We start from the raw sequence: 23,514 nt of genomic DNA on the forward strand, positions 1-23,514 counted from the left end.
TTTTCTTTGCTCTGTTAAACATCAATTGGGAAATATTTAAAACAATTCACAGGAGAGCGAATAATTCTGAACTGCATGTGATTGCGTTCAAGCGCATGACATGTTAACGACTGCAAATGCACGAAAATGTATTCAGCCTCACCTTTGCATTACAGAGAGTGTATGTGCGAGCGTATGAGTGTGTGTGTGCTGAATATAGAGGCCAGACTTGGCTTTCTGCCTGTACTCCAATCTGCTGATGGCCCCGCTCGTGACGCCAGGGGAAGCGGGAGCCATTTTTAGCGATGAGGTCATCCTTAATTAAGCAAACAAAGCGAGTCAGCTGAGGCTCTCCAATTCGTTATCTCCACTCATCCTGAAGGACACCCTTTTATCTCCTTTTAATTGAATCTGGCTTCAGACGAGCTGGCTTATCGACAAGCATCGACGCTCGGGGGACGTTCGCTATGTTTGCAATTGTTACGTTAAAAAAAAAAAAAAACACACACATGCACAAAAGGATCGCCCTGGCTGGAGGTGATGGATTCCCAATGAGAAACCTGCTGCGACGGGAGACGGAAATAATAATAAACAAAATAAAAAAATCCAATGTCTGACAGTGGATCTGTGAGATGACATCATTGGCATGTGGCGGCTGGTTTTCTCTGCGCATTTCTCCCGCCCTTGCGTCTTACATCTCGCAGACTCCCATTATTTGCTGGCGGTGAGGAACAGCGAGAGATACTCACACTCTGACACCCTTCCTGACGTTAATTAGCGGATTTGGAAGAAGTGGCTGCCAGTTCAACAGAGAGAGAGAGAGAGAGAGAGAGAGAGAGAGAGAGCTCACCCAAATTAAGAAACCCAGACCAACATGTGTGGTCTTGCGACTGTAAAGTCCCAGCAAAAGCACTGCTGAATTTATGATGCACTCACTTCGACTTATTCCCTTATTTATCAGGGGTTCCCACTGCAGAATGAACCACCAATTATTCCAGCATCTACGCAGCGGATGCCCTTCCTGGTGCAACCCAGTACTGGGAAACACCCATACACCCTCATACACTACAGCCAATTTAGTTAATCAATTCCCCTATAGTGCATGTGTTTGGACAGTGGGGGAAATGCCAACAGCAGCCAGGACTCGAACCAGTGACCTTCTTGCTGCCCTATATACAAATTTTCAAGAAAAATAGCAAATATGTCTGTATTTAAACTTCAGACGGGATTAAATAACCCATGACACAATAATAATATGACACTGAAAGCAGGTTTTACTTGACATGACTTTGACTGACAAAATTCCTATAACAAATAACTCACAAAAGAATTTCCCTTATATGTTGATGTCAACAATATGATTTGCTGTTAATAAATATAAAAATACTAATAAAAATACAAATTACTAAAATAAAAAAATACTAATAAAATAATTAATAAAAAAGATTGAGTTTCATCCTCATAATCTGACTTATACACAGTATATCATATTAATAAATATAATTAAAACATACTACTCAAAATACTAATTACTAAAATAAAAAATACTAATAAAAATACAAATTACTAAAATAAAAAAATACTAATAAAAATATTAATAAATAAGATTGAGTTTCATCCTCATAATCTGACTTATACACAGTATATCGTATTAATAAATATAATTAAAACATACTAATAAAAATACTAATTACTAAAGTTAAAAATACTAACTAATAAAATAAATATACTAATAAAAATATAAATAATTAAGATAATGAGTCTCATACTCATAATCTGACTTTTGCATAATATATCATACTGATTAATATAATAAAACATAATAAAAAAATTATATAAAAAATTGTAATTATTAAAAATAAAAATTACTAAATTAAAAAATATTAATAAAATTATTATTTACTAAAAAATGAAAATAATAATTACTGAAATAAAAACTATTAAAATAAAAATTAGTAACAAAATATAAATAATTAAGATAATGCGTCTCATAATCGCACTTATACATAACATCTCATACTGATAATATAATAAAAAAATATAAAAATACTAATAAAAATGTATTATTAAAATAAAAAATGCTTAATTATAAAAATACCAATAAAATGACTAATTACTAAAAATTTAAATACTAATAAAAATGTATGAATAAATAAAATATTGAGTTTCATACTCATAATCTGATTATATATATCATACTTATAAATATAATTAAAACATACAAAAAATACTAATTACTAAAAACTAATGAAATAAAAAAATATATATAAATACATAAGGTTGATTCTCATACTCATAATCTGACTACATAATATATATAATACTAATAAACATAAAAAAGTATAAAAAAATATATAAAATTTTTAAAATAAAAATACTAATAAAAATATAAATAAATAAGATTATAAGTCTCATACTCATAATGTGACTTATGTACAATATCTCATTCTAGTAAATATAATAAAAATATAAAAATACTAAAAAAAAAATTAGCACGTTCGCCTCACAGCAAGAAAGTCGCAGGTTCGAGCCTCTGCTGGGTCAGTTGGCATTTCTATGTCGAGTTTGCATGTTTTCCCCGTGTTGGCGTGGATTTCTTCCAGGTGCTCCGATTTCCCCCACAGCCCAAACACATGTGGTACAGGTGAATTAGGCTAAATTGTCCATAGTGTATGTGGGTATGGATGTTTTCCAGTGATGGGTTGGAGCTGGAAGCGCATCTGCTGTTTAAAACTATGCTGGATAAGTTGGTGGTTCATTCTGCTGTGGCGACCTCAGAATAATAAAGGGACTAAGCCGAAAAGAAAATGAATGAATGAATGAATTTATGTATATATACATATATTTATGTTGGAGGGACCATGTCTGGGAATGCCACGGGATCCTCCCGAAGGAGCTGGAGGAAGAAGTGTCTGAGGAGAGGGAAGTCTGGAGTTCTCTCCTAAGACTGTTGACCCCGTGACCCGGCCCCAGAAAAGCAGTAGATGATTGACTAAAATGACTAATTAGTAAAAATTTTATTACTAATTACTAAAACAAAAAAGTAATAACAATTATTAACATAAAAAAAAAACGATTACTGAAATAAAAAAAACCCAAATAAAAAAATCTTAGATATTAGTCAACTTAGTCTCACACTCATAATCTGACTTATGGATAATATCTCATATCATCTCAAACAATATAATATTGCATAAAAAAGTTCAGCGATCTCAATGTGAACTCACTTCAAGCAAATTAAAAGAACAACCACTGAAAGACATTTCAGAAAATAAAGCGTGTTACGTCATCCGCCTGTATACACGGCTTCTGGAAACTTTTAAAGCAGTCAGCCTTAACTCAAACAGGCAAATCTGGCGGGAAATGAAAGAGGCAAGCGTCAGCAGCAGAGCGGGTCAGGTCCGTTTACGTTGGTCCCATTTCCAAAATCTGATTTTGCAAAGAGACTATGGTTTGGCTTTACGATATCTCTATTCAATTAGACAAGGTTAGAGTTAATCCATGAGAGATCTCACTTTACTGTGCCAGTGAGCGATGCTTTAGCAAATGGATGCCATCTAGAGGTTTAAATCTATTATTTCTACAGTATATGGGGGTAGAAACCTAACACTTTAGTTGGTTTAGTTTAGTTTAGATTAGATAAGTTTAGATTAGATTAGATTAGATTAGATTAGATTAGATTAGATTAGATTAGATTAGATTAGATTAGATTAGATTAGATTAGATTAGATTAGATTAGATTAGATTAGATTAGATCAGATCAGATCAGATCAGATCAGATCAGATCAGTTCAGTTTCGATTGGTTTGGTTTGGTTTGGTTTGGATTGGATTGGATTGGATTGGATTGGTTTGGTTTGGTTTGGTTTGGTTTGGTTTGGATTGGATTGGATTGGATTGGATTGGATTGGTTTGGTTTGGTTTGGTTTGGTTTGGTTTGGTTTAGTTTAGTTTAGTTTAGTTTAGATTAGTTTAGATTAGATTAGATTAGTTTAGATTTGTTTGGTTTGGTTTGGTTTAGTTTGGTTTAGTTTAGTTTAGATTAGTTTAGTTTAGTTTAGTTTAGATTAGTTTAGTTTAGTTTAGATTAGTTTAGTTTAGTTTAGTTTAGTTTAGTTTAGATTAGTTTAGTTTAGTTTAGTTTAGTTTAGTTTAGTTTAGTTTAGTTTAGTTTAGATTAGATTAGTTTAGTTTAGTTTAGTTTAGATTATTTAGATTAGTTTAGATTAGTTTAGTTTGGTTTGGTTTAGTTTAGTTTAGATTAGTTTAGATTAGTTTAGTTTAGTTTAGTTTAGATTAGTTTAGTTTAGATTAGTTTAGTTTAGTTTAGTTTAGTTTAGTTTAGTTTAGTTTAGTTTAGATTAGATTAGTTTAGTTTAGTTTAGTTTAGTTTAGTTTAGTTTAGTTTAGTTTAGTTTAGATTAGATTAGATTAGTTTAGTTTAGTTTAGATTATTTAGATTAGTTTAGATTAGTTTAGTTTGGTTTGGTTTGGTTTAGTTTAGTTTAGTGTGGTTTAGTTTAGTTTAGATTAGATAAGTGTGGTTTAATTTAGTTTAGTTTAGTTTAGTTTAGTTTACATTAGTGTGGTTTAGTTTAGTTTAGTTTAGTTTAGTTTAGTTTAGTTTAGTTTAGTTTAGTTTGGTTTGGTTTGGTTTGGTTTGGTTTGGTTTAGTTTAGTTTGGATTAGTGTGGTTTGGTTTGGTTTGGCTTGGCTTGGCTTGGCTTGGCTTGGCTTGGTTTGGTTTGGTTTGGTTTGGTTTGGTTTGGTTTAGTTTAGTTTAGTTTAGTTTAGATTATTTAGATTATTTAGATTAGTTTAGATTAGTTTGGTTTGGTTTGGTTTAGTTTAGTGTGGTTTAGTTTAGTTTAGTTTAGATTAGATAAGTGTGGTTTAGTTTAGTTTAGTTTAGTTTAGTTTAGTTTAGTTTAGTTTAGTTTAGTTTAGTTTAGTTTACCTTAGTGTGGTTTAGTTTAGTTTGGTTTAGTTTAGTTTAGTTTAGTTTAGTTTAGTTTAGTTTGGATTAGTGTGGTTTGGTTTGGTTTGGCTTGGTTTAGTTTAGTTTAGTTTAGTTTAGTTTAGTTTAGTTTAGTTTAGTTTAGTTTAGTTTAGTTTAGTTTAGTTTAGTGTAGTTTAGTTTAGTTTAGTTTAGACCAGGGGTGGGCAAACTCGGTCCTGGAGGGCCAGTGTGCTGCACAGTTTAGCTCCAACACTAATCAAATACTGTCAAGAATACAGTACTAATGTTGACACTGCTGAATTGTCATTAACTAATTTTTGACATGAAACTGAAAAATATGAAAAGTATGTAGTATGCATTGTTAAAGTATGTATTAGAAGATAATTGTTGGTGGGGTGGATTTCCATTCCCTCGCAGCTTTCATTGAAAATACAGACTGACTGAATGTACAAGTCCATTTACATTTTTGTCAACAATTGTGCATGTGAAATAATTGTCCATGTCAAATTTACATTTACATTTCAGCTTAGTCCCTTTATTAATCTGGGGTCGCCACAGCGGAATGAACCGCCAACTTATCCAGCATTTGTTTTACACAGCGGATGCCCCTCCAGCAACAACCCATCACTGGGAAACATCCATACATATTCATTTACACATATAAACTAAGAACAATTTAGTTGACCCAATTCACCTATACCACATGTTTTTGGACTGTGGGGGAAACCGGAGCACCCTTTACATTTACAATGAGAGGAACAATGCAATCCTGTCTTGTTGAGTTAACATTTTGTCTTTTATTACAAGACAGCAAAATTCCAATCACTGTGTTCATGAAGGGGAAAAAAAGGTCCAACTCATCTGGCTTGGCTTTTCCTCAGATCTGCTCAACCAGACATGCTTTCACCACATTATTCACATTTCTAGACAACAAAACCTATTGTTGGCAATAGTAGTTGGTAATTGATGATACACTACACTTATTTATGTAGTCATTTTTACCAAATTGATACCCCCCACATCCTGGAGTGTGCCCTTATTAATTTATTATTATGCGTCAATCTGTTGCCATTGGACTGCATGGGAAATATGTGGCATTTAATGATGTACTAAATAGTTGATTTTGGCTTGTCTGATGTTTCAACGGTGCCCATGATGGATTCATTCTGACTTTTAGGACAGCTAGTTTTACTTGCGACTCCAGAAACGTACAGTATGCTACCAGAAAGCTCTGAGAACAAAAATAAACACTGGAGTTTTCCTGCAACAGCCAGACTAAAAGAAGAGTTTTTAACTATTTATTACACAACTTCAGGACTGTGCAAGAATTATACAACACTGACTTCAAAAATCAATATGTCCTGGCAAAAACAAGTCATTCTGAATTAGTCTGACATGCTTTCACTCTATTTCTTAACCAATCCAGGCTCATTATGGATACGTACCTCGTATACCTTTCTGGAGAGCGTAAAATATGTCCTAGAAGCTACGTTTCTTTTTTGCAGATTTTGTTTTTGCGAATCCACCAGAGGCCTCTGTGTATGCTTTTTCAGATCTCAAATTTTCCTTGTGAGTGCCATTTGCGCCTGCTGCTCTCGCTTAATCACCACAGGCCACTGTCGACTGACTGACTGATTGACCAACCCTTCCCTAAACCCAACCGACAGTGTTTTCAAAAGCACCGATTGACCCGCCCACCACCTTCCCTAAGCCCAAACCCGTCGCCCATACCAAAACAACAAAACAATATCAGCAATATTTTAGCTGATTGCACAACCTCTAAATCTCTATTGGAGGTGTCAGTGTCAGTATGGTTAAAAAACTCTATAGTATTTACTATAAATTACTATAGTACATTTTCATGTGGGTGCCTAACAACTGAATCAGATCTGTTACTTTTTTCTAGTTCTTTTTACCTTGTTAACATTTATCAGTATTATTATTCATTTGTTTAGTTTATAGGTTTTTACATTCTGATTGCCTAATTATTCAATTGTGTAAAATTACTATAATTAAATGAAACATTCTTAAGAATGAAATATTATTCCACTTGCATTATGATGCTATTATATTCTAATTCTAGCCTTATATAATGAGTGGCATAAAATAACAAACTGATACCAAACTGATACCCCCCCCCACCACCACCACCCCCGACACATCCTGGAACATGTCCTTATTCATTTAATATTATATGTCAATCTGTTGGCAGATTGTAACTCTATGCTCCGATTTTTGCAACCCAGGCTCATTGTGGATACGCAACTCTGTCTACATTTCTGGGGAGCAAGAATTATGTAGCCAGAGGTACGTCTTGTTGCATTTTGTCTTTAAAACGAATGCTACGAGGTGATGTGATGCCGCCGACGGCTTCTGTTCCCATTAGCGCAACCAGCTGACCACTTACCTCCATATGGACTAGGGTTGGGTACCAAAACCCGGTGCCATTATAGCACTGGTACCTTTGTAGCCGGTATGTACCAGACCGAATCAGCATATAAATTTGGTGCCTAATTTCAGTGCCACTGGTGCTGCAACAAGGACGTTATAAGCAGTGTATCTGGTGTTACCAGTTTGCTCGACACATATGTCAGTGGACTTGGGACGTGAAGCTTAGTTGACCACAATGACGGGGTTCAAGTTCAGCGAAAAATGATTCCAGAAACCAGGTAAAACAAAAGCAAAAAATAAATAATCAACAGGCTGAAAACGTGGTGAAATCACACGGCAGCGACGACTTTTCTTTTTCTAGATTGCTTTTGAAAACACTATCAGTTTGGTTTAGGAAAGGGGGTGGGTTGGTCAGTCAGTCAGTTGACCATACCTGCCAACATTCGTATCATAAAATCTGGGAGATTTTATCCAGGCGTGCGTGCGAAGTGAAGACCGGGGGGGGTGGGGGGTGGAAGGGGTTTGGGATTGAGGTCATGGAGGTGGTGCGAGAACTGAAGAGCGGGGGTGAAGGTATGAAGATGGTTGCGCGTTGGGTTCGGTGTGCATGAGGACTGAACCAAAAAGCTGAGGAGCTTTTGGGGTTTGGGTTTTTTTAGGGAGGGGGGGGGGTCGAATTCCGAGAGTTTTCCGTGAGACAGAACAATACGAGAGGTGGGCTGGAGATGGGTCTGAAATACAGGAGACTCCCAGGAAAAACGGGAGTGTTGGCAGGTATGGAGTTGACAGCAAGCTGGTCTGGTCAGCTGAAGAGTATATTGCGCCCTCTGGTGGATTTACAGAAGAAGAGGACGCGCAAGAGAATCAAAAAGCATACACAGCGGCCTCTAGTGGATCTGCAAAAACTGCGAGCAGACGTATATCCGGTTACGAACTTAGCTGTCCCCAGAAATGTAGACCTGGGTACGTATCCACAATGGGTCTGGGTTGGATTTTTGTCTTGAGATCAAAATAAAACATGAGTTTTCCTGCAACAGCCAGACCAAAACAGTTCAAAAGCGGTTTCCCACTCAACTTTGGGACAGTGCAACAATCATACAACGTTGATTCTATATCAAAGATCAATATGTCTTGGCAAAAACAAGTCATACTAAATCAAGGGTCAATCTGACCTGGCTACTTCTATGCTCATTTGTTATTTCCAATTCACAGAAAGCGCATTAAAGTGGACACAATAAAAGCACCCTTGTCTTGTTTGAACTCATTATAATTGTCTTGCAGTGTCAAATGCATAAAACCTCCATCGTCCCGCTGTGCGAATGTGTGTCAGGCTCAGCATGCTAACCTAATGCTAAGTCACGGTGACACATTGTTGCCGAGAATCTCGTTTAATGTGTACAAAACTGTGAAGCAAACAGCACGCAATAAAGCTGTTTATAGATGGCAGCGCAGGAACATTCTGGCTTCCCAGCACTGGTCAGCACAAAGCTAAACATTTTATTTCGTTTAATTAGGAAATGCAAAACATATTTGTGGGCAGTGAGTCAACTGCCTTAGGTGAACGCCGTGGCTGGCTTTGAACATTTTTTTTGTTCTACCTCACAGCATGAGTTCATCTATGGCGCTGAAGACAGAACAGAGATGTTTGGATTAAATATTATGTTGGTCCTTGATTGTACACTCATCAGAAATATCAGTTTTAAAAAGCGTTGAGAGCTGCAGATCTAAACTTGGCACAAATCTCCGGTTGAATGTTTACGCTGCACTTATCCTCTTTGGAAAACTTATTGAAAGTTACATTCATTTTCCTTCGGCAGAGTTCCTTATTTATCAGAGGTCGCCACAGCGGAATGAACCACCAACTATTCTAGCATATGTTTTACACAGCGGATGCCCTTCCAGCCACAACCCAGAACTGGGAAACACCCATACACACAAATTCTCACACACACACACACACACACATACACTTAATTCCCCTATAGCGCATGTGTTTGGACTGTGGGGGAAATCTGGAGCACCCGGAGGAAACCCACATCATTGCGGGGAGAACATGCAAACTCCACACAGCAATGCCAACTAGCCCAGCTGGAGCTTCATCCAGCAACCTTCTTGCTGTGAGGTGACAGTGCTAACCGCTGAGCCACCGTGTCGCATCCAGTTACTTAAATTCAGATCATATTTTCATATTATCTAATTTAACTCCTGCAAACTGTGGAGTTCTCCAGGGATCTATCGTAAGTCCGCTGCTATTTTCCATAAATGCCGCTTCTTGGTGATATATTATATGAAAACAATGGGTTATATTCATTGGGTGGGTTGTATAGCATCGCCACGTTAGTTCACAGCTATATACTGTATTTCATAGAGACAAATTAAAAATAACTGAGCTGTTTATATACTTAATAACTCAAACGAATGAATATTGTGTCTGACTCCATCATGAGCTTGGAGGACTGCATCCATACATCTCTGCAATGGCTCAAATCACTGATTAATAAAGTCATCTGGAATGGCAAAGAAAGCGTTCTTGCAGGACTCCCAGAGTTCATCAAGATCCTTTGGATTCATCTTCAACGCCTCCTCCTTCATCTCACCCCAGACATGCTCAATAATGTTCATGTCTGGTGACTGGGCTGGCCAATCCTGGAGCAGCTTGACCTTCTTTGCTTTCAGGAGCTTTGATGTGGAGGCTGAAGTATGAGAAGGAGCGCTATCCTGCTGGAGAATTCACCCTCTCCTGTGGTTTGTAATGTAATGGGCAGCACAAATGTCTTGATACCTCAGGCTGTTGATGTTGATCATCCACCCTGCAGATCTCTCACACACCCCTAAACTGAATGTAACCCCAAACCATGATTTCTCCTTCACCAAACTTGACTGATTTCTGAGAGAATCTTGGCTCAATGCGGGTTCCAGTAGTTTTTCTGCAGTATCTGTGATGATTGAGATGCAGATCAACAGATGATTCAGCAGAGAAATCCACCTTCTGACACTTTTCCAAATGATCAACTAGAAGTCAAGATATTATGTGTTGCTCTTACAACTGGGATCCACGACAAGACTTTTGTCAGGTAGCGTATATTAGAATGAATGCAGGTGCTTTGAGGAAATTCATATTTCATTACCTATGAAGTGTGTCTCTGATAACAGTTTATTTTCTCAGACATCCTGTCCTAAATATTTCCATCTTGAAGAGTTTCCAAATGTCTCCCATTATTCTATAAATCCTTTAATTTCATATCACAACATTGGATCCCTTTGCAGTACAACAATGAGTGCATTTTTTGCCTCAAATTGTACAGAATGTGACACATGATCCAAAAGACTTTAAATCTCAGTGCCAAAATGAGGCCCTTTCAGCATGTCTTTCATTACGGCCGCCATCTGATAATCACAGGATAGAAAATGACTGTTGTCATCACCAGGTTTTCTTATAGGATTTCACACCAGGCGGCACAGTGGCTCAGTGGTCAGCACTGTGGCCTCACAGCTAGAAGGTCTCTGATATGAGTCCCGGCAGGGTCAGATGTCGTTTCTGTGTGGAGTTTGCATGTTCTCCCTGTGTTGGCGTGGTGCTCCGGTTTCCCCCACAGTCCAAACACATGCGCTATAGGGGAATTAAATAAACTAAATTGGCCATAGTGTGTGAGTGTTTGTGTGAATGTGAGAGTGTATGGGTATTTCAGAGTACTAGGTTGCAGCTGGATGGGCATCCGCTGTGTAAAAAATATGCTGAAATAGTTGGTGGTTCATTCTGCTGTGGCGCCCTCTAATAAATCAGAAACTAAGCTGAAGGTAAATGAATGAATGAATGAATGAATGTGTAGCAGCTTTCAAAATCTCGCTATCATTGGTAGAGTGAGCAAGTTTTTATATGCGTAACAGGTAGAGTCCGTAGGCAAAATAGATGTAAATAAAACGTTATTTATTTATTTTCCAAAACAACAGGATACCCTCATTTATATTGCACACTACTCTCATGTATGTACAGTCAAAAACTGTGTGCTTGCTATCAACTATCTTCCTCAATGCAGTGAAGCCACAGCTATATAGCATCATACTGTCAACTAGTGGTCAAAAGTCCTTTGACAAAGTATGGCTCCAACAGAATGAATGAATGAATGAATGAATGAATGAATGGATGGATGAATGAATGAATGAATGAATGAATGAATGAATGAATGAATGAATGAATGAACGAATGAATGAACGATTTCACACCAGAGCTACACTTTTTATCATTAATATGGTGTGAAAGTGATTTTTCACATCCACCAACTCACATAGTTTAAGGTATGTTGAGGAAAACAAAAAATATAAGTGAAATTCCCATACTGGGTGTTCGCATGACAAAAAACAAACAATCAAAAGCTGAAAAAGTTTGTGTTGTGTAAACAGTAAATAACTGATTACATATAATGATAAAGTGCCATATTTGAAGACATCGTCATCGTCTTTAACATTGTTAGATTTATAGATGTATGTGTTTCATGTTTTCCTTTAAAGCAGGAGTGTCGAACTCGATTTCACTGATGGCCACATCAGCAATATGGAGGCCCTCAAAGGGCTGCTAATTACTATAAGACTGTTACTGTATACACTCTTAAAAATAAAGGTCCGTAAAAGGTTGTTTGTTGGTGTAGATGGTTTATGGAAAACCTTTAACATCCATGAAATCTTTTTCACTCACAAAAGGTTCTTTGTAGCCCTGAATGGTTCTTTACACTATGAAATGGTTCCACAGTAAATTGCATTAGTATCATTTTACAGGATTTAACTAGTTTAAACATCATGAATGCTATAGTAAAGAAACATTTTTGGGCGCACTGCACCTTTAATTATATGATTAACATGGACATATGAAATAAAACAACTATCAATTTCTGCAAAAATGTGTTTTTGTGTTTTTCCAGTTTAACATTGTATACTTTGACTGACCTGCACAAGACACATTGTTTTGCCAATAAATGTCGAATCTTTCTTCCTGGATTTTCTTATTTACTGCATTTAGGTCATGAACCTTTTCATAGATGGTTCTACAAAGAACCGGGCTGTAAGAGGTTCTTTAAAGAACCATTAAAACCATTAAAAATGTTAAGAATGTAAACACTAGGTGAGCAGGTTACATTGTAACCCCGTGTCCTAACAACAAGCTACATTATGAGAGTGATAAGCAGTTTGGCTGTTTGCACCAGACGAAACACAACAGAAATGTAAATACAGCCATTCAGAAACACAGAATAGTGCACTCACTGCACTCCAACGAATTGGTAAGGTTTACAAGCTAATAAATAAATATTAAACCTCTTTAACATTAATAAATGTAGATGCTGAATCACTGATATGTGTTGGAGTCACAGTTTTGAAGATGAGTTCTTTTATTTTCCAGATCTGAGGTGAACGATCTGCTGCTGCTTCAGTAGCATGGCAATAAATGTCCTGTAAAATGGCATTTAAACTCACATTATTAGCATTTAACACTGAATAAAGCACATGACGAGTAGCTGGGGTGATCATTGTCAGTTTTCTGTTGTTCATCTGTGAGTAATAGAAGCCGTTTCTAATATATTAATTTCAGGTGTTGGTTAGGACAAAAATCCTTTTAATATGGAGAATATTCCTTCTACGGCGTGCTGTTGCTTGTAGAAAACGGTTTAAATCAGCCTTGAATCGACCTTTAGGCTTGAAAATAATGCATGCTCCTGTTGGTGTCATCAATCTGGCAACCTGCGCTTGCATGGACTTGTCAGAGGATGAGCCGAGTGAAAACGTGTTTTGATCCAGGAGTGCAATACCAAGTTCAACCACTAGGTGTCAAACTTACATACAGCAAAACAAACAACTAAAGAAATATACTAAAGAACAATATTAAAGGAAAATTGCAAGATTTTCAATAGCAGGAAACCACTTTATTGTACTGTTCAGATCTCTTATATTCCAGCAGAACAATTAACAAAGTTATTTAACCAGCAAAATACAAAATAACACACTGGAAAGCTGTGAAATGCAATGTGTATTGTTTATTTTTTAATTATGTATTGTTATTATCTGATGCAATTTATTTATCTATTTATTTTCACCTTTTGTTTGATTCCTGATATTGTAATATTTTAGAAAGGTGCATTTGATTTTTTTCTCTCTATATTTTGTCCTGAAGTTCTAATGAAACCCGATAAATACAGTAGTCAACATTCAAAGTGAATTAGAAATGTTTTTCAAAGTTGCCCCAGGACAAGATTGGGTGTTGTTAAATAGTTTTAGGACAACTTTAATGATCGATGATGATCCATTTCAAATGTTGACTACTCTGCATTGCATTGCTTCAGCTGAATTGTGTGTAAAAACAGCATGAGACAAGCAGCTCATTTGTAAGCCACTGTTTTGGACCATTGGAGGGTCTAATCTCCAGGTTGGATGTAACCAATCAGAGTCTGTCGATCAGAATGAAACACGTCATGCCATCTGCCAGCAGACGCCTTCACCTCCTTCACTTCAGCAAGACGGATCGGTTGCAATGACTAAACCTGGCCTGCTCAACCTTAACATTTGGTCTGTGCTGTTTTATTAGATTCCTGTCACCTGAACGCTGACTCACACGCTGTGACTCGGACAGATGTCTATAGGTCAGTGTTAGTGACCTCTGCTTTCTCATCTCCAAGTCTCTCTGGCCCTGAAACCCTCAGATAGTAGTTTAACGAGATTTGACCAGATCAACAAGACAATCAGTTATGTTTTTCAGACACTGACCGCAGGCTGTGAGGACAACAGCAATGTTGACCAGCAGTTTCCCAGCACTGGAAAATTAGATTTCTACATTGACCACAGATATATGAATGGTGCATTCACATTGAAACCACTGGAAGTGGGGCTGCAAGATATTGGGGGGAATTAAAGTCTAAATTATTAGCCCGTCCTCCTAATTTTTTATTTGTTTTAAAATATAATTTATTTTCCCAAATGATGATTAACAGAACAAGGACCATTAGCAAGGACATTTTCATGGATGAGTACTTCCTATAATATATTATTTCCTCTAATATATATATATATACTCAGTTATGATACTCAGTTATAATATATATATATATATATAAACTGAGCTAAACTGAACTGAACTTAAACACTACAAACTGAACTACACTGTTCCTATTTACTGTGACCTTTTATGTGAAGCTGCTTTGACAATCTACATTGTATAACCTAGTCAATGCAGCTAAATTGCATTTTAAGCTGAATACTAGTATCTTGAAAAATATCTTGAAATAACCCAGGTCCACAGAGACATTATCAAGGGCCTGCTCACCTCCCCCCCCCCCCCCCCCCCCCCCTTACTTTCAACCGTGATCACTCCCCCAAACAAACAAACCCTCCACTCTTCACTTTCAACCGTGATCATCACCCCCCCCCCCTCCCTCCCACACACACCCTTCACTTTCTTCTGCGATAACTTGTCAGAGGGCCCGTGGTGGCCAGCAGCGCTCCTGGTTCAGAGTCACCGTACACACGAATAACTAAATACAGAATGCCATTATTTGAGCTGCAGATAACTTTATGACAAACAAAGTGCATAAAATAAAGACAGAATGTGATGAGAACCCCGATATGCTGGATTCAGTGACTGACGTACCTCTGCCCTGCCGCTGTTTGGTGTGTGTGGGTGTGTGTGTGTGGCCATACATTTGACTGCTCATACATATTATAATAGAAAGCATTGTCCACTTTTGATTCGTTGCTTCAACACGTAAACGTGACCACCATCTACACTCTCAGAAATAAAGGTACGCGAGGTGTCACTGGGGTGGTACCTTTTCAAAAGGTACACGTTTATATTTAATGGGTCCATATTGGTACCTCAAAAGTATAAATTAGTACCTAAATATTTTAGGAGGAACACTTTTGTGCTTTTTGGGTACTAGTATGAACCCTTGAGGTATTAATATGAACACTTTAAGTACAAATTTGTACATTTTGAAAAGGTACCACCCCAGTGACAGCTCGCGTACCTTTATTTCTGAGAGTGTACAATAATGTCTATAGGTAATGCCAGTCTCTGCTCATGATTTGTTTACCTACATGAATGTGTGAAGTATCACAAGCACTGCATTAAAATTACACTGATTTCCTGGAATAAACTTTGCATTTGGGGATAATCTAGAGCAGCTCTTTAATAATAAGCTGAACTCTCCTTGCGCTCTATGAAGTATTGGATGAACAATATGCAGCCTGTTCCTCTTTCTGTTAACTTTGGAGAAGAGAGGAGAACAAAGTATCACTGCTTAAACTGACTATGAAATGTTTCGTGTTTTTTTGTAATGGATTAATCAATACACATCGGACCCAGTATGTAAGGTTTGTTTACGTGCTGAATTTTTCACATATGAATACAAAAATTGCGGACTTCAGTGTGCAAAGATCACTACCTAACAACACAAGCTACAGAAGCAACAAGTAATTTGCATTTAACACTGAATAAAACGCATAATCAGCACCTGAGTAGATCATTGTCATAGTAGTTTATGCTGTTTTTGAGCCACAATGTCACATAAATCATTGATAAAAACTTTGGTTAGCAATGGTTAGGATAAAATCATTAACATTGAAAAGATGTTGTGTGTTAGTCAGGACACAGTGTTACACTTACAAAGATTTCTGCTTCAAATAATAGCTTATCTTTTCATTGGTAATTGTTTTTAATTACATTTGTGGGGATATGAATTTATATATTCTATATATAACTGAGAAGTTGTTTTTAGGGTGTGACAGACCTTAAAATGTCTTGGTTTCCTGAGCCCTGACTGTCTTCAAAGTAATGCAAATTGTCAGTTTCACAGCACTGCTGTGTGTATTGTCTTCTCAAGCCGGTCAACTGGTCGAACGGTTTCTGTCTCCAGAACATCATTTGCACACCGTTTTAATGCTAAAATGTATCGTGAATAGGTACTTATATGCTGATGAGATCGGGCTGGAAAGGCAATTTACCCTGCCGACAACACTTCATTTGCATGCTTTGTTTAGGTTTGTCTCCACCCCTATGAATCACGGTCTGTAAAATGTATAAAAACGTAGTGCCTGCTGTACAGTTAAGAGTTTCTTTCGATGATGCTACAGCCACACTGAGTTTTTCTTATTAAAGGATTCTGCTTTAAAGACAACCGAAAGTTCTCCCGGGTTTTTTGGGCTTGTCTTAGAATTTCACAACGGTTTGGTGCCGTGAGCCAGACTAGAGAAATTCACAACACATTAGAGGTCGACACAACTGGAAACGGTAACAGTTGCAGTTCCTAGAGAAATGTAATATTAAATAAGAAAACAGTGGGTGTGTTTTTTTTTTTATGTGAGCTGATTGGATGTAGTAAAGTAGGCTTTTCATTCAGAAAGATGGAGAAAAAAGGGTTTGGGGAGAGACAGACTCCTCCTGCTCACCATTTCTGTTTGTTGTCTAAACTGACAACTTGAGGGTCATGGTTAATTTTGTTAGCCCTGCCCACTACCTCAGAAAGACATATCATAGACCCACAATTGTTGTTCGCTAATTTCAGCTTGGCGCAAGAGTCGTTTTGACGTTTTGTGCCGAGCTGTTTAAATAACTAATGCATTAGCGCTCATATGTGCACCCACAGATGTTCTGGTCTAAAAAAAAGAGGCGTGTAGAGGCGCATTGTTGGTGCGTTGCTATTTTGAGGAACTATAATAGACCGCACAATAGATCAGATCAAAGCTGGTCTAAAGTCTAGCACAGAGTGCGTTAGTTGTGTGCCTCACTTACACATTGCTTAACACACACAGGATGTACAGCAATACGGAAATATCTTTACAAATGAAAAAGAAATTAAAGGATTAAAATATTATAAACAATATTATTTTCTAGCCTACATAAATATAAAGACCACTGCCTTCATGCCTTCTTCATCTCGGGGGGCTTTTTTAGTTTATTCATAACAATTAGCTTTTGTATAATGTTATTATTATTAGCAGTATTATTTATTATATGCAGATTTATATTTGTTTTATTAAAAACAAGCTTAGATTTGTCCAGCTGTCAGGTTTTAGACCATATGGGGCACAGCGTGTGTGTTTGGATATAACTCAGTTGTTGAACACACTTCGTTAATATTGTTCATTTATTCATTTGCTGGAAATTAGAACTGAATTTAGAAATAGTTTTGAAGCAAATCTTTGCGCTTAATAAACGAAATTAATTATGTATAGGCTAATGGATGTCTGTGCTACAACACAGTCTCCCTATCCACGAGAGTGAAAGTGAAAGTAAATAATGAGGAGGCTCATCTCTCATTCTCGCGCTGTAGATGCTCTGTTTGACGGTTTTCTCTCTAGTGAAGCGCTCAGTTTTTATACTTACAAAGTCCACCATGTAAATAGCAAACGTGCTATGGTGTGACGCAACTGACTCTTAAAGGGAATGGGAGATGAGACTCTGATTGGTTTATTCTCAAAACACACCTATAACTCATTAAGAGAATAAGCTCAACCCTGTTAGACCATGCACCACGGCGCAAAGCGGGTTTTTCCATCCTTAAAATCGATAGTATTTTAGCAAAAGTGGATTCAGACACGCCCTTAATGCTTTTGTGCCCTGCACTTTGGACTTTGTGAATGGATCATCAAAATAGAGCCCGTAATCTGAGAATGTAACTGAAAACCAACAGGAAGTGCATTTTCAGATTTTAATTAAAGATGAAACTATTTTTTTCTTAATGACATACACGGATGAATCGTTCAGCACAAAACTAGCAATGTGGGCTAACAAAGTCAATATGCTTTGTTTTGATTTCATGTGTACTTTAACAATAAGAAATCTTAGCAATTAGAACGATATCAGCCTGATTTCTCTCTCACCTGTGTAGATTTCAGCCTCTGATGGGTCCTCCACTCGCTTATGTTGAATGATGTAATCTGACACCTTGTAGCCAATCAGAGGCTCCACGTCGATCCATTCCAGCGCCACCATCGTACTGGAGGGTTCCAAGTGTGGAGCCAGTCTTAATCTGGGAAAATGAAGTCAACATTACACGTGTGCTAATATTTAATATCCCATGATTCTTTTAGTTTCCCTAACTATTGTGTGAGGCGACGCAGTGTAGGTAGTGCTGTCGCCTCAAAGCAAGAAGGTCGCTGATTTGAGCCTCGACTGGGTCAGTTGGCGTTTCTATGTGGAGTTTGCATGTTCCCCCCCACAGTCCAAAGACATGTGGTACAGGTGAATTGAGAAGGCTAAATTGTCCGTAGTGTATGAGTGTGAGTAAGTGTATGGATGTTTCCCAGAGATGGGTTGCATCCACTGTGTACAATGTGCTGGATAAGTTGGCGGTTCATTCCGCTGTGGCGACCTCGGATTAATAAAGGGACTACGCCGAAAAGAAAATATATGAATGAATAAATGAACTCTTGTGTGCTGTTGGGTTGTTTTCATTCACTCTGGGGTGATTTTAAGTCTTAATTTGTCCACAACTATCTCTGTGTTTTAGCAAATGTGATGATTTTTGCTGACAGATCTCATTTTGACACATATTTTGGGAAAATACTTTGAGAATTTTCAAAAACTCAACAATACACTCTGGGCAAATTGACTAGCCTTTCATTATGTTGGGGGCTGTTTTTGCCCCATTGACTTCCATTATAATCACAGTTTTATGGAACCTCAGACTATCAAAAAACACTGTCAAGGTTTTTCAATCAAAAAATGTCATTATAATGGAAGTCAATGTGGCGAAAATAAGTCTGGGCTGTCTTAAAGGTCATGTGAAGAGCTTTGAAATGTGCAATTTTTATTCAATGTTTGATATAACTGCTTAAAATAGCTCCTCCCCTTTTTAATAAACAGCCAATAGTGTTACTTTTTCTCACAGCTCTGCCAGTGAGAGCAGTTGAGCTCAAGCACATCAAATGAAAAGCCAATGAGAAGAAGGGGGCGGGGCATGACAGACACTAGAGAGCATTTGATTGGTTAGAAGATTTGATGAGAAACTGAAGTATGAAGTAAATCGTTGATTCATTTAGGTGGAAGTGACAAACTGCAAGCTTTTGATGTTTATAGAAGTTTTATATTTTCTAAACCCAAATTTTGTCACTGTTTCAGAGTAGCACACTAGCTTATGGCCCGTGGTACAGTACGGTACGATATGGGTAGGTACGAGTTACGTTGGGTTTTACAGTGTAGTGTTAACAAGCTTGAAACTTGGATGTTTAATATTGCATTAGTCAATATTGAACTTTGATTAATCCGCTGCGTAAAATATGTGCTGGGTAAGTTGGCGGTTCATTCCGCAGTGGTGACCCAAGATCAATAAAGGGACTGAGCCCAAAAGAAAATGAATGAATGAATGAACTTTGATTAATTAAAGTGGCACAAGTATTGTTTATTATTAGTGCATGTTGGTATATACTTTAACTAATGAAAGCTTATTGTAAAGTGTGAGGGATTGGGTAACTCACACAGGTCTCCGCAGAGGGCTACAATTGGGAAGTCCATCTTTTCCAAGCGCAGTCAGGTCACATCGGCACCAGTTCTCGATGACATCACCCTTCCCCGCGCACCAGTATGAGCTCATGGTGGCACTTTTGAAGGCCTGCAAAATAAATGGCACAGGTGAGAGAAATGCAATTATCTCCACGAGCGGGCGAGTCCTTCGGTCGTAGTCCATGAGTCACCAATAACACACTCCGCCACCTCCGCTCCAAAAGTGGAGGATTTCTGCGAAGTTACGCGAGGCGAGGGCATCTCAGGGCGCTTTGTTCAGACAAGAGCCTGTCAGGATTTAATTGGAAAAGCGTACCAAAAAAGGTCAGCCCATGTGTGAGTGTCTCACGGGCAATAATAAGACAAGCACAGGGCAGAGAAGGCGAACTGAGGGACGGTTCACGCCGAGACAAGAGGTCGTGACTCATTCCAGAGGACATTTCACAGAGGATGAGGCAGTCTAGCTCAGTTTCAATGAGAGCGAACGCCATTGAAGATACACAGAGTTGATCTTTTATAGCCAGGTCAATCCTGGAGAAAAAAAAAATAATAATAATAAATAAATAAATAAATAAATAGGGTTTAACTGAAAAAGAATTTACTTGATTTGGGTGTACATATGTTTGTCATGACACCACATAATCAAGTCATCATTTGCCATGATGACAATAGATACTATTTTACTACATGTTTAAAAAATTATGATTAAAAAATAAATATGTGTATATATATATATGTGTGTGTGGGCAGGGCAAGTTGTCAGGGGTGGCGAACCTGTTTACCATGATGAGCCAAAAAAAAAAACTTTATCACTGCAAAGAGCCACACAACAGATGCGAAGTTCACTGCCTTTGGGAAATTCCCGGGCTACGGCAGAATGGAGAGAGGTGAAATGGCGCTCGAGATTTGAAGCCTTAAAATGTGACAACGAAGTCTGGCATATCAAGCAGAATGGCTTTCCATTTCTTTCAACAAAAAAATATAAATCCTCCCATTCAGATAAAAATGTTCTGCGCTCATCTTCGTATTTACGCTTAGCTGTACGCTTTCCTGACTCTGCCATGACGATTGATATTAACGAACTGCACGTCACTCGTGTTGCGCCCCAATCACATGGGGCTTCAGTGTCAACCCTTGACTGAAGGCGTGTCTGAAGTTAGAGCTGAAACGATCGTCATAGAAGCGTCAGAAAATGAAATTCAGTCAGCAATAGGCCACTGTCTAGCAGGTGTATTTGCATACAGCGATCTGATTGGCTGACGCGTCCGTTGGCGCTTGAAAAGTTGAGCTACTCCCAGCTTCTGCAGCGAGCAACGCTGAAGCCCCGTGTGAATGGGGCATTAGTCAATTGGTTAATGTATGTTAAATCGCACGAGAGGTTGAGCCGCACAAGAGCAGTAAAAGAGCCGCAAGCGGCTCGCGAGCCGCGGGTTCGCCACCCCTGATATATATATATATATATATATATATATATATATATATATATATATATATATATATATATATACAGTATGTCACAAAAGTGAGTACACCCCTCACATTTCTGCAAATATTTATTTATATCTTTTCATAGGACAACACTGCGGAAATGACTCTTTGACACAATAAAAAGTAGTCACTGTAAAGTTTGTATAACAGTGTCAATTTATTGTCCCCTCAAAATAGCTAAAAATACAGCCAATAATAGCTGAACCCCTGGCAACAAAAGTGAGTACACCCCTAACTGAAAATGTACAAATTGCTCACAATTAGTAATTTTCCTTCCCCTATGCCATGTGACTTATTAGTGTTACATGGTCTCAAGTGTCACCAGATAGCAGGTGAGTTAAATTTGGTCACAACATCTCAACTTGGCCACTGAAAGTTCAACATGGCACCTCATATATATACATTATTATTGTTCACCAGTGCAATAAGCAGCTCCACGTTCATATCGCCTCCTCTTCAGTATGCGCTCGCATTGACAGTTTTGCACTTGAGCGCCTCCAGGCGTTTCTTTAAAAATTACGCTTTTACGCCTGGAATTCTGCACGTTGGTGTGCACGATCACATTGATTCCCATTATTTATTCACGAGGCATTATATGTCGACGGAAAACCCGAGCAAAAAGCATCCTGGTGTGCACGGGCCCTAAAACACAAATAATGTCCTTCAATTCGGTCACGTCCAGCGGCTGTCATGCTTAAACCAATCTCATCTTCACCTGTCTATTCCATTGCTCCGTTTGCAACTTTCTTTTGCAGTCTGAAGCGCGTCAAACGCATAAACCGGCGAATTCACACCACAAGATGTCTATAAACGTATCTTTGCTATTTATCACATGTAAATCACTCGCGCCTCCACTGCGAGTGCAATACCTAGTTAAACCACTGGGTGTCAAACTTACATACTGCACCGTTAACTAGGTTAATTAGTCTAATTGGGAAAGTTAAAGGGAACATAGTTGACCTCTTTTTTATGATTTAATATTAATATTATGGTTCTGAGTGTGCCAGTTTAGGTTCAGTTTAAAACACAATTTAGATTTTTTATTATAATGTGTTAAAAAGTGTCATGTTGGGGTTGTGTCCACAGTTCGCTGATTTAGGGGTGTGTTGCTTCAGTGTAGATTAGTTTCGGCTTCCCGCCCAACGTAACAAGGGGACGGGGCCATGAAGTGCTCTGTGTTTGCAACACAGACAGGCAGATTGAAAGGAGAGAGAGAGGATCACCATTCAGTTGTACATGTACGACTCGGACACAGACCAAGCAGAGAGTACAAAATCATTTGTGTCTTTGCACGCACACTGAATTAACTTTGACTGAGGCACCGGATGCGCCGCTCGAAGCCGCGACACGGCACACCAGACACTCTCTGTGGCGCGGCAGAAACATGAAGTGTCCCGAATCGTCGCGCCACGCATTTTTGAATTCTAAACATAGGTTTCTGCAGCGGTCCGCGGCGCCCAGCCGTCGACTTGAGTGTACCCTGATAGAAACCGATGTTTACAATTCTAAAACGCATGCTAGTTAAGATCACAGGGAGCTTCTGGGATCGCAAGAAATGCAAACGGCTGAAGTATAAGGTAGACTCAATGAGAAGTACACATGTTTGCAAAATTACCTAAAGATATAACCAATAATTCCGATTAGAGCGATAATGTGGAGAATATTGATCTTGTGTTGAGCCCAATGAGCCTTGCATCTAAAAATAGAGCTAGCGTGTTCCTTTAGTGATATCGCTTCGACTCACGCTGAAAATGGCGGATGTGAATCAACAAACTGAGGATATGATGACGCGCCTGTCAATCAATATTGATGGGCGGGGGGACCGCACTCCTATGTAAAGTTGCGGTCGGTCTGAAAACCGCTCGAATTTGTCCACCGTTTTTTATGTTGTTAAATTGAAAAAAAAGCACTGGGTGTGTTTATATCACCCCAATATGACGATCTATACACCATACATGCACATATGGCTGTCCAAACAGCTTGAAAAGTAGATTTTTTTACCATAGGTGCCCTTTAAGGTAATTAGGCAAGTCATTGTATAACAGTGGTTTGTTCTGTAGACAATCTAAAACAAAAATTGCTTAAGGGGGCTACTAATATTGACCTTAAAATGGGTTTAAAAATATTAAAAACTGCTTTTATTTTAGCCGAAATAAAACAAATAAGACTTTCTCCAGAAGAAAAAATATTATAGGAATTACTGTGAAAATTTCCTGA

General features: G+C 38.0%; 1 protein-coding gene across 1 annotated transcript in view; it reads right to left on the reverse strand.

The window, feature by feature from the left end:
- LOC130228738 (astrotactin-2-like) overlaps window positions 1-23,514 on the reverse strand; it is a 544,402-nt gene that overhangs the window by 64,362 nt on the left and 456,526 nt on the right. Inside the window, exons 14-15 of the mRNA XM_056457174.1 lie at window positions 19,785-19,918; window positions 18,189-18,337 (exon numbers count right to left, since the gene is read on the reverse strand). Coding sequence (XP_056313149.1) covers window positions 18,189-18,337; window positions 19,785-19,918 — 283 coding nt within the window. The remainder of the gene's footprint in view (window positions 1-18,188; window positions 18,338-19,784; window positions 19,919-23,514) is intronic.

The sequence above is a fragment of the Danio aesculapii genome, chromosome 5 (genome assembly GCF_903798145.1).
Source record: "Danio aesculapii chromosome 5, fDanAes4.1, whole genome shotgun sequence".
Classification (NCBI taxonomy): Eukaryota; Metazoa; Chordata; class Actinopteri; order Cypriniformes; family Danionidae; genus Danio; species Danio aesculapii.